The sequence below is a fragment of the Erythrolamprus reginae genome, chromosome 4 (genome assembly GCF_031021105.1).
Source record: "Erythrolamprus reginae isolate rEryReg1 chromosome 4, rEryReg1.hap1, whole genome shotgun sequence".
NCBI classification, from domain to species: Eukaryota; Metazoa; Chordata; class Lepidosauria; order Squamata; family Dipsadidae; genus Erythrolamprus; species Erythrolamprus reginae.
Genome location: NC_091953.1, coordinates 42,024,417 through 42,036,690, shown reverse-complemented (window position 1 = coordinate 42,036,690; position 12,274 = coordinate 42,024,417). Strand labels below are relative to the sequence as shown.

Below are 12,274 nucleotides of genomic sequence, written 5' to 3'. Positions count from 1 at the left end.
AAACATCTCCTCCCACTCCTTGCCAGTGGGTCACAATAAGCAGTACAACTTCCGTTCTTTCCTTCGCGTGAGTGGTGAGAAGCTTTGTCACTCTCTTCCTAGCCAGCCACACAGAACGGCGTTCACTTTTTCTAACCTCACACGAGCGGACTCTCCTTTAGCAACGCCTTCATTGGAAGAGGTGTTGCTAAGGGGGCTACGTCCCGCCTTCCCGGACGAACCAAAGAGAGGAAACAACTCTATTCAGCCCTACCATCCGCCGCTCCTCCCCCCTGCCGTCCGCGCCTCTCCGTCTGCCTGCCTGCCTGTCTGGCAGGCGGCTCCGCCAAGTCTGATCCACGCCATCGCGGAGGGATTTTTTGGGGGGTGCAAACACGGAGCAGATCGGAGGTTTGGTCTCGGTCAATGTGGGAGCCGAACTCCGCGCTGTCAGGATCGGTAAGGACGAGTCGGAGAGAGACGTTTCGTTGCATCAAGTGCAGCACTGTAAACCCACCTTGCCTTCTTCTCTCCCACCCAGCCACCACGAATTCCCCCAGGCGGGGATGAAATATGAGTCTGGGTTGTGTGGAACGAGATTGATGGGAAGGAAGGAGACTCAGCCGGGGTTGGGAGAGAGACAGAGAGAGACGGGTCGTGAGGCATGTGAGAAAGGGGGAAGGGGCTCAGACAATCTAGGTGGTGGGAGAAACAGCCTTGCAGAGTCGATGGAGAGGGCTCTCCATTAAAAGGAGGGAGGGACGGCAGAGTGCCTGGTGGAGACACAGGTTGTAAGGTTGCACCTGATGAGAGGGACGTTTTGTGTGAATAGAATGGGCATTTCTGAGCCAGCGAACTGTACAGCTGACCAGGATTTATGGAAACGTTGGGATGGGGTAAGAGATGTTTGCCCCCTTGAAAGTACACTGCTCAAAAAAATAAAGGGACACTTAAAAACAGAATATAACTTCAAGTACTGTAAATCCAACTTCTGTGAAATCAAACTGTCCACTTAGGAAGCAACACTGATTGACAGTCAATTTCACATGCTGTTGTGCAAATGGAATAGTTGTGCAAATGGAATATTCAATGAGAATATTTCACTCATTCATATCTAGGATGCGTTATTTGAGTGTTCCCTTTATTTTTTTTCTTTGAGCAATATATTTACACGGGAAAGGATTCATCTAGTTTCGGAATAGCTGAGTTTTAAAGTCTCTTAAATGTTTAGGAAAAATAGAGATGCAACTCTGAGACAGTTCCCACTAGGTAACAGTGTAGAACAGAATAGGTATACTGTATATTCTGGCAAATAATCCCACAATCTTTAATTTTACTTATGCCCAAGGGATTATGCATAGGACTGCATTCCCAAGGCTCCTTACTAACCATTCAATAGAATAAAATAGAATAGAATTCTGTATTGGCCAAATGTGACTAGACACACAAGGAATTTGTCTTTGGTGCATATGCTCTGAATGTACATGAAAGAAAAAGCTGCATTACCAAGAATCATGTATTACAACACTTAATGATTGTCATAGGGGTCAAATAAGCAATGAGGAAACAATCAATATTAATAAAAATCTTAAGAATACAAGCAACAAGTTAGTCATACAGTCATAAGTGGGAGGACAGGGGTGAAAGGAATGATGAGAAAAAACTAGTAGAAATAGCTGTGCAGACTTAGTAAATAGTTTGACAGTGTTGAGGGAATTATTTGTTTAGCAGAGTGATGGCATTCGGGGAAAAATTGTTCTTATGTCTAGTTGTCTTGGTGCACAGTGCACTTTAGTGAAGTTTTGAGGGTAGGAGTTGAAACAGTTTAGGTCCAGGATGCAAGGGGTTAGTAAATATTTTCCCAGCCCTCTTTTTGACTCATGCAGTATACAGGCCCTCAATGGAAGGCGGGTTGGCAGCAGTTGCTTCATGAGAGTAAACATGCTTACTTCTGAGCAAATATGCTTGAGTATGTGTTCTGAGGCTGCAATGCTGAATTTAAAATGATTAATAAGTTGATTATCAATATTAATGTTACAAAACAATACTGTACAGAATAAGAGTTGGTAGGGACCTTGGAGGTTTTCTAGACCAACTCCCTCCTCAAGCAGTAAACCTTATACCAGTGATCTCGAACCTGTTTTTAACTCGGGTACCAAAAGGGCATAAGTGCACATGTGCCCACACCCATAATGCAATGTCCTCCCACCATGCATGCATGCACAAACCCCTTCCGACCGCGCATGTGTGCAGACCACTGAAGCCTCCAGACTTCCAGTGGGGCCGTTGGGTGGGGAGGAGGCCATTTTCACTCTCCCCAGGCTTTAGGAAATCCTTTAGAACCTGTGGGTGGCGAAAAACCGACCCAATGGGCCTACCGGAAGTTTGGAAACAAACTTTTGGTTGGGCCATTTTTCTCCCTCCCCAGGCTTCGGGAAAGCCTCCTGAAGCCTGGAGAAGGCAAAAAATGGCCCAACCAGAAGTTCATTTCCAAAGTTTCAGTAGGCCTGTTGGGTCTGTTTTTCACCATTCACAGACTATAGAGGATTTCCTAAAGCCTGGAGAAGGTGAAAACAGCCTCCCCACGCCCTCTGGAATGTCGAAAACCAGCTGGCCAACATGCATGACAGCTCACAATCCCTCAGATATGGCTCTGTGTGCCACCAATTCGCCATCACGGCCCTACACCATCTAAGACAAATGGTTGTTCAAACTCTTCTTAAAAATCTCAGGTGTTGGAGCATTCACAAACTTCTGGAGGCCAGTGGTTTCACTGATTGATTGTTTTAATTGTCAATAAATTTCTCCTTAGTTCTAGGTTGCTTCTCTTCTTGATTAGTTTCCACCCATTCGTTCTTGTCCTGTCTTCAGGTGCTTTGGAGAATAGGTTGAACACCTCTTTTTGTGGCAGTCCTTTAGATATTGTAACACTGCTATAATATCACCCCTAATCCTTCTTTTCATTAAACCAGACATATTCAGTTCCTGCAATTGTTGTTATGTTTTAGCTTTTAGTCCCCTTATCATCTTTATTGCTCTTCTCTGCACTCTTTCTAAGTCTCAACTTTTATATTGTGATCAAAATTAGATGCCAATAGTTGATTTCACTAGATGCCACTAATTATTTCTAGCCCCAGATTAATTTTGGAAAATAATCCTTATCGTTACTCAAATATTGCAAAATAAAAATAGGCATAGTATATGATTTGACATTATCCCTCACTGTTCAAACGAGAAGCAGTGTTATTATCAAATACACAAACTGTTAAGAACAGTTTCGTACTGATCCTACCTTTGCTATTCTTGAGTGTATCATGTTAAGTAATAAAGCTTATAGGACTTCCACTTGTTTTTGCTTAAACCATAGTTTACAATTCACATGCTTTGTAGGTAGGACTCTTGATAAAGCTTGGAACATAACTGCACAGAAGACTCAATTTTAATTCAAAAGAAAGTTGAATGAATTCTATTTGAGAAATAGCTACTTTTAGCTACTCAAGTGTAGGATCCACCACTGCAATCATACACCAAGTTAAAATAGCCTTTTTATGCCTGACAGGTGAAATAATTTTTACACATTATAATTGATCTTGTGCACATTGCAGCATAAAGATTGTATACCATTCTAGGGTATCATTCTTGAAAATATTGAAAACAGATTTGTTACATTTTAGGAATAAGTGTTTGAGTGGGCTATCAAAGTATATATTGCAAAACCTAGAAATGTGACAAAGTTTGGTTTTTCTCTTTAAAATTAAATTGCTTTAGGCAATTTGCATAAGTAATATCCATGCATTTAATACATTTTCCCCTTTTAATTTAATAAATAAACCCACAGATTTTGGAGAGACTGTTCTCCTAGGCCTTGGACATCATTGGTTGGATTTTCCTGATTTTTTAGCGGACAACAAAATATACCCTCCAGTTGAATGACTATTTAAAAAAACTACGGTAATCAGTACCTTATACTTTCTACAGGTCAAGTCACTTCTTTGCCATAGGTTTTTTTAATGTTCTGGTTTCTGTGTTGTTTTGCTACAAAATCTTGATTTATCAAGGCACAACATTTAAATAGAAGCATGCTTTAATTTGTAAGAGATTGAATATTTGTATTAAGTATATATTCCCCAAATATCACGTAATTAACGCATCAAATTTAGAAAATATGGTTTTCCAGCTTCTACAAAATAATGTGGAAGAAATACGGGAAGAAAATGGGAATACTAAAAAGCATTGACCTCAGTTTTAAATCAGGGACAAGAATCACATTCTGGACTGTGAGAAAAATAAGCAATTAGATTAATATCATATTTATCTATAGTTGATATTGCCACAGTGGTTGTATTCTAGAAAAAATTATTCAGAATTCAGAAAGTAATGAAACTGATACATAACCTTCCGATGGTTTCAGTTGTTTCAAGTTTATGATCACAAATTTGATAATAATTACCAGAAATGATAAGAGCTTCCACATATTTAAATATTCTAAACTTTCTTAAATCACTTTATGTGTACTAAAACCTAATTTTTAATATCCACACTAAACTATCTGAGAGCTATAAAGAGCTTATTTTATCTGATTCCTACCTAAAAGCTAGCCATAAAAAGTTCATTAGGAAAATTAGGTTATTTTTAAAATTTGGCAATTAGGTACTGCTATTGAGAAACTAGAAATTAAAACACGTATTCAGTTTGGACATGGGTTTTTTTCCTTCTTAATATTATCATAATATTATCAAAGCAGCCATTCAAAATGACATTTGTTGGAAGTCTACGTCAGTTGGACATGCAGCTGCTAGTGGATCAAGAATCATTATAAGACATTAGAGATCTCCACTACTACTAGAATGGCACATTGTTTCAAACTTTCTAATTCATCAGTTAACTTTTTTTTCCCCTTTCGTCAAGGTTTTCAACAAACAGAATTGTTTTATTGTATTTCCCAATACGTATAACATATCTTCTTTCATTAATACAATAATTTAAAACTACTTTCCTTTCCTTTTTCTGGGTCATTTAAACCCAAACCATTAAATAGTTTAATATGAAATTAACAATTTAAAATTCAAATAGTTTATAAAATAAAATGTTGAAACATTCCATCAATATTATAGGTAGCAAAATTTATTTTGTTAAAAAGTCACTCCTATTCTGTTCAGCGATGGCAATTCGGTGGAAAATATGCTAAAATTCTAGCTCATAGAAGTATTAGATTTTTATTTAAAAAATGACAGCAGCAATTATGTAATAAATCAGAAGCTAGTTTTTAGGTGAGGTGAATTTCTATTAATTTTCAAAAGGAAGAAGAGGAAGTTAGGTTTATAAAGCAATCAAAAGTGTCTGCTTAATATTTTACTATGAGGCTGAAATTTGATCTGACAGCTGAGTGGACTTAAGCTGATACTGTACGAAGATTCCTTTTCTAACACTTTGTCATGCTTTTATGTTTGTCCAGAATAGGTGTGCTCTTCCTCTAAAGTTTCTACAGTGGGAGTCTTTTCTCTTTTGTTTTAATACAAGAAATGTTATTTCTAAAACAACATGCACACAATTGCAAAAAGAAAAAAAGCAAGCTTCTCAATAAATGCTGCAAAACTTAAGGATGAAACAATAAGAAAAAGACCCCTATTCAGCTTAACTTTCCCAAGCTGCCTGGCTTTGTTAGATGTCAGCAAACAGTACAATAATAACCTCTCTGTTAGGATTTATTTGTACAGTACTGTGGTTCTGAACAGAAATGTCTTTTGAGGATAAAGAACTCTGGAACATCGAAGCCAGGGATGGTGAACCTTTTTTTTCGGGTGCCAAAGCAGCGTGCGCACATGCCCACATCCATAATGCAATTCCTTCTCACCTGTGCATGCACGCACCCATGTGCACCCATGTCCCCTCCCCAACATATACATGCAGGCCTCACTGAAACCTCTGGACTTCCAGTAGGCCATTTGGGCCATTTTTCATCTTCCCCAGGCTTCAGGAAAGCCCCCAGAGCCTGTGAATGGCAAAAATTGAGCCCAACAGGCCTACCGGAAGTTTGAAAATGAACTTCCAGTAGGCCCATTGGGTCCATTTTTCACTATCTACAGGGTCTTGAGGCTTTCTTGAAGCCTGAGAAGGCAAAAATGAGCTGACCAGCGCACACATACACACCAGAGCTGACATAGGGCAATACCTCGCATGCCCTCAGATATGGCTCCGCGTACCACCTATGACCTGCATGCCATAAATTCGCCATCATGGATCTAAGCATTTGTGCTTATATGATCTTTGTGCTTATATGATCTTCTCCCAAGGAAAACCAAGAAATCCAAGGGTAATAGACACGACAGACTTTAAAGATATGTGCTTTTTGACCAATTAGAGAAGGTGCCAGTCAAGTAAAACTTTTTTTATTAAAATTGTTTATTTAGAAGCTGTTTAAAAATAAAAATTAGTTTCACATAGTTGTGTACAAAATGTGCTTTGATCTGTATCAGACAAGAAAAGTATTTTGAGTGGCAGTGCTATGAGTATTATGATAGTATTCGTATTATACCATGAAATAATCAATAATAGCCTTTATTGTCATTGTACATCATATATACAACGAAATTGGTTAGTTCTGTATTCTTGCATTTCAAATAAGGGTTGAAATGAAATGTTTTGATTGTCCCTGATTTTAAAAGAGCCAATAGAGCACTCATGTGCACATGTAGTGCGTGCATACAGCATACTAAATACAGTGGTACCTCAAGATACGAACCCCTCGTCTTACGAACAACTCGTGATACGAACCCGGGGTTCAGAAAAATTTTGCCTCTTCTTACAAACTTTTTTCAAGTTACGAACCGGCGTTCGGAGACTGCTGGGAAGCCGCGCGGCTGTTTTAAAAGGTAACAGCCGGGCGGCGGGGCTTCCCAGGAGCCTCCCGAACGCCGGTTCGTAACTCGAACAAAGTTCGTAAGAAGAGGCAAAATTTTGCTGAACCCCGGGTTCGGTTCGGGAGGTTGCTGGGAAGCCCCCCAGGCCGGCCGTGACCTTTTAAAACACCCGCGCCGCTTCGCAGCTGTCTCCCGAAGCCGAACGCGGAAGTTCGGCTTTAGCGTTCGGCTTCGGGAGACAGCTACGAAGCGGCGCAGTTGTTTTAAAAGGTCGCAGCCAGCCTGGGGGGCTTGCCAGCACCCCCCCGAACCCCGAACTTTTGCCGAACTTCGGGGTTCGGGGTTCGGGGGGGTGCTGACAAGCCCCCCAGGCCGGCTGCGACCTTTTAAAACACCCGCGCCGCTTCGCAGCTGTCTCCCGAAGCCAAACGCGGAAGTTCGGCTTTAGCGTTCGGTTTCAGGAGACAGCTGCGAAGCAGCGTGGGTGTTTTAAAAGGTGACAGCCGGCCTGGGGGGCTTCCCAGCACCCCCCTGAACCCCGAGCCCGGGTTCGGGGGAGTGCTGGCAAGCCCCCCAGGCCGGCTGTCACCTTTTAAAACAGCCGCACGGCTTCCCAGCAGTCGCCGAAAGCCCTTTTGTTGCGGGGGGTTTTTTGGTTGCACGGATTAATTGACTTTACATTGTTTCCTATGGGAAACAATGTTTCGTCTTACGAACCTTTCGTCTTACGAACCTCTTCCTTGCACCAATTAAGTTCATATCATGAGGTAACCTGTAATGTGTTGGATCTTTAAATGCAGTTGAACTCACTGAACTTTCAAATTGAGGGAGAAGGCAACTTTGACCAATTCCCCTTTCTTTCTGCAATCTGCAGAGTTAAATTGTAAAATTCACATCTTCAATAGGAAGGCTCCACTAGAAAATAGTTTCTTCCATCAAAGAAAAATGGAACTGTCCACACAAGGACAAAACAATATTTCTGAAAGACGTTAAATTAGCACTCTTTGTGTTTTATTTATTTGTTTTATTTATTTATTTAATTCAACTTCTATGCCGCCCCAGTCCGGAAGGACTCGGGGCATCTTACAACAATATAAAATACAAAAAACAATTAATAATAATAATAATAATAATAATAATAATAATAATAATAATAATTTTTTTAGAATTTTTTTTATTAGATTTGTATCCCTCTCTGAAGACTCGGGGTGGCTCACAAGTCAAATATACAATTCTAACTATAAAACCCAGATTAAAACCCCATAAACTAAACAGTCAATATGCATGCATAGCATTCATACCATTTTGGCATGATGGTTGTTAATTCATGGCCCCCAGGTCTTCCGGCAAAACCAGGTCTTCATGGCCTTACGGAAAGCCATTAGGGTGGCAGCAGTACAGACTTCGGGGGGGGGGGGGGGGGAGTTGATTCCATAGAGCCAGGGTGGCAAAAGAGAAGGCTCTCCCCCATGGCCCCGTCAACCTGCATTGCTTAGTTGACAGGACCTGGAGGAGACCAACTCTTGTGTGTTCTTATAGGTCTCTGGGTGGTATATGGCAAGAGGCAGTCACATAAATAGCCTGGCCCTGAGCCATAATAGTTTTGCTATGTGGTGTCCATATTTCTAATATTCTTTTTCTTTCATCACAGGAAATTGTATCAATATGTATTGCCTGCACATCGGTTGAAGCATACAGTCATGTGAGGAAGAAAGTACACCCTCATCTATCAAGAGTTAGTAAAAATCATCTGGTCCTTAGCAGTTCCGAAAAGTAGGTAAATGCAACCTCAGATGGACAACAATGCATGACATATTACACATGTCATCACTTATTTTACAAAAAGAAAGCCAAAATGGAAAAGTACACCCTTATTGCTGCCATAGGTATGAAGAGACTAAGTAGCAGCCAAGTGCTGCTAATTAAGTGTGCTTGATACATTAATCCTCAGCAGGTGTGATTACCTCTATAAAAGCCAATGTTTTAGAGTTTTCTGGTCTCCAGCATTGCAGTGTGTGTTACTGCCAAAAAGTAAAGACATCAGCAATGATCTTAAAGAAGCAATTGTTGCCGCCCATCAAACTGGGAAGAGTGATAAGGCCATTTCCAAAAAAATTAAAGTCCATCATTCTATAGTAAGGACGTTTACTCACAAGTGGAAAGCATTCGAGACAGTTGCTGATCTTGCCAAGAGTGGACATCCCAGCAATTTCATCCCAAAGTCAGATTGTGCAATGCTCAAAGAAATGTGAAAAATCCAAGAATTCACAGGCTTCAGTTAGTATGTTAAATGTTCAATTTCATGACTGTACAATTAAAAACAGACTAAATGTATGGTTTGTTTGCAAGGGTTGCCGAGAGAAAACCTCTTTTCTCTAAAAAAAAACCCCATGGCAGAGTGTTTGCAAAGTTGCATATGAACTAATCACAAGACTTCTGAAATATTGTCTTTGGATAGACAAGATCAAATGGAGGTGTTTGGCCTTAATGCACAGTGCCATAGCCAAACGTATCATACCACCTGTCAAACACAGTGGTGGAGGGATAATGATTTGAGCTTGTTTTGCAGCCACAGGACCTGAGCACCTTGCAGTCATTGAGTTGATCATGAACTCTTCTGTATACCAAAATATTCTAGAGTCAAATGGGAGGCCATCTGTCTGATAGCTAAAGCTTGGCCGACATTGTGTCATGTAACAAGACAATGATCCCAAGCTCACCACAAATCTGAATGGCTGAAAAAGAAAAGAATCAAGATGTTGCAAGGCCCAGTCAAAGTCCAGACCTCAACCCTATTGAAATGTTGTGGCAGGACCTCAAGAGACCTGTGCATAAACAAATGACCACAAACTTCAATGAACTGAAACAATGTTGTACAGAAAAATGGGCCCAAAATTGCTCCACAATGATGTGAGAGGCTGATAAAATGATACAGAAAATGTTTACTTCAATTTATGACTGCTAAAGGTGGTTCTGCAAAGTGTACTTGGTTTTTCACAGAGGTTTCTCAATTTTGGCTTTCTTTTTGTAAAATAAATGATGACATGGCGTACATATATCATGTGTTATGGTTCATCTAAAGTTATATTTACCTACTTTTAAGAACTGCTAAGGCCAGATGATTTTTAGTATGATACATAAAATCAAAGAACTCAAAGAGGCTGGACTTCCTTTTTCACCTGACTATGACTAAATTCTATTGTACAAGTTGAACATAAATGCAAAATCACACACTCACTTTCTCTCTCTTTTTTTCAGTTTACTCAAGGCAGCAATGGAACGATTTGATGTAAAGCCACCTCCTTCCCGGAGCCGTTCAAAGACTGCTTTATATGTGACCCCTCAGGATCGTGTGACTGAGTTTGGCAGTGAACTGTATGAAGACGGAGGGAAACTCTATTGCAGTTTTTGCAATGTAGTCCTGAATCATGTCCGCAAGTCTGCAATCAATGATCATCTCAAATCCAAAACGCACACCAAACGTAAGGGAGAGTTTGAAGAGCAAAGTGTCAGAAAGAAGCCACGGACTCTGACTGCCTCTCTACAGTGCAACAGTGCAACCCAGACAGAGAAACCCAGTGTAGTCCAGGACTTTGTAAAAATGTTTCTGGAAGCTAGCATTCCGCTTGAGAAGGCCGATCACCCCGCTGTACGAGCATTTCTTTCTCGCCATGTGAAGAACGGGAACTCCATACCCAAGGCTGACCAGTTGAGGAAAATCTATTTGTCTGACGGGTTTACAAATCAGCTTATTAAATCTGAAGAACACTGAGAAGAAAGCCACTTGGTTCTAGATGTCAAGTGTTAACAATTGCATAGCAGTGATGTGGTTTATTTTTATATTCATGCACCTACAATAGGTTTTGTATTGTAAAATGACAATCTGTCTTGGAATGCAGTAGTGTACAACCAAGAGTTGATGGCTAGAGTATGAGAGTTTAGTTGCTGATTTGGGGGAGGGGGGGAGGAAAGGAAGCGACAAGTAGGTGCCATAATGCTTAGTTAGTAATCCCAGTCCTTAATACCGTATAAAACTTCAATTGTTTCTTTTACAGTATATTTGTAAGTGAACAAATTAGGTATGGTTACCACCCCCAAGTGTTGAATTTAGGGCTTTAGTACTAAAGGTGTCTTATATGTGTTTTATTTATTAGGCCCATGTTCTTTGTACAAATTTATCTTCAATTTAACTGTATTTAGAGGTTTGCAGTATTCTTGATTTCCAATGCGGTTGTTACAGTTCTGCTGTGCAAGCAGCTATTCAAAGCTTGCTTTTTTGTTTGATTCTCTGTAATTCCATACAATTCACTCTTGCAAAACGCACGTTAAGGGCCAATGCTCTTTACATTGAAAGTAAAGCATAGCACCTGCATTTAGATTTTCATTTCCATGGACCTCCGTTTCGATATAAGTGGACTTCCTGAAAGCAAAAAAAGAATTATGAGGCATTTGTCAGGAGTAAAGAATAGTTTTGCAAGATTTTAATTATACTACGATTAATCAGAAGAAGTTGTAGACTCCGAGAACAGCATTATATACTGTAAGCAGTTACTTATTAGGGGCAGGGGTTTGCAGATAATGCCTCTCTCATTTGTTATTTTCTGACATGCTATTTCTATTTCTTAAAATTATGAAATAGAATTGTCTTGAATATTTTTAATCCATTTGAATATCTAATACTGTATGTTTGAACATTGCTTCATTGGATCTGTGTAAATACCATGTGTGAAACAGATTTGCTGATACCCTTACTTAAGTACATGTTTCCTTTTGAAATTCTTTTCTGGGAGCATATGATTACTGATCATTTAACTCTTGATTAAAATGTTCGTCGTGAGTTATTTAGCCGCAAAATATAATTTTGGCCGAGTTAAGCATGGTTGATTTAAATAGTGCTTGAATCCTAATGATTTAAATTATTATATTACACTTGTTAAATTTTGTTTTAAAAGTTAATGTTCCTTAGATCGGGGTCTCCTACCTTGGTAACTTTAAGATTTGTGGACTTCAAAGCAAAGCTGGCTAAGGAACTTTCGGAGTTGAAGTCCACAAGTCTTAAAGTTGCCAAGTTTGGAGACCGCTGCCTTAGATCATGTCCCAATTAATTAGCTCTTTACTTTATACTAAGCTAGCAAAAGAAGCAGAGCAGTTTCTTACGACTGGCCTGCTTATGAGTACTACAATGAAATGTGCATTCCATCCCAGTGAGAGAAAATACAATGGAACTTTTCACTATTGAGATCCTTTTTGAATTAGATCATGCATTATTGTCTTAGTCTTGCATATTTATTTTTCTTTGAATTCAAATTGATAGACAGCAAGCTAAGCTGCTACACTGTTGCACATTTGAAATGTCCATTAAGTTCATAACAAAGCTTAAAATTAATAAAGGTCTAAGCTCTGCTTGGTTTATTAAAGTCTGATACTTATAAAAA

At 39.7% G+C, this 12,274-nt stretch overlaps 1 protein-coding gene across 3 annotated transcripts; it reads left to right on the top strand.

Moving 5' to 3' along the window:
* Positions 1–213: 213 nt before the first annotated feature.
* On the top strand, positions 214–12,274 carry CGGBP1 (CGG triplet repeat binding protein 1). 3 transcript variants are annotated; one of them, XM_070750147.1, is made up of 3 exons: positions 277–438; positions 8,491–8,612; positions 10,098–12,274. In XM_070750147.1, the coding sequence occupies exons 1-3, from the start codon at positions 406–408 to the stop codon at positions 10,609–10,611; spliced, it is 669 nt and encodes a 222-aa protein (XP_070606248.1). In that variant the 5' UTR covers positions 277–405; the 3' UTR covers positions 10,612–12,274. The 3 variants fall into 3 exon arrangements, with proteins under 3 accessions (XP_070606249.1, XP_070606248.1, XP_070606250.1); XM_070750149.1 differs by lacking the exon at positions 277–438 and adding an exon at positions 3,864–3,930; XM_070750148.1 differs by lacking the exon at positions 8,491–8,612 and having other exon boundaries at positions 214–438.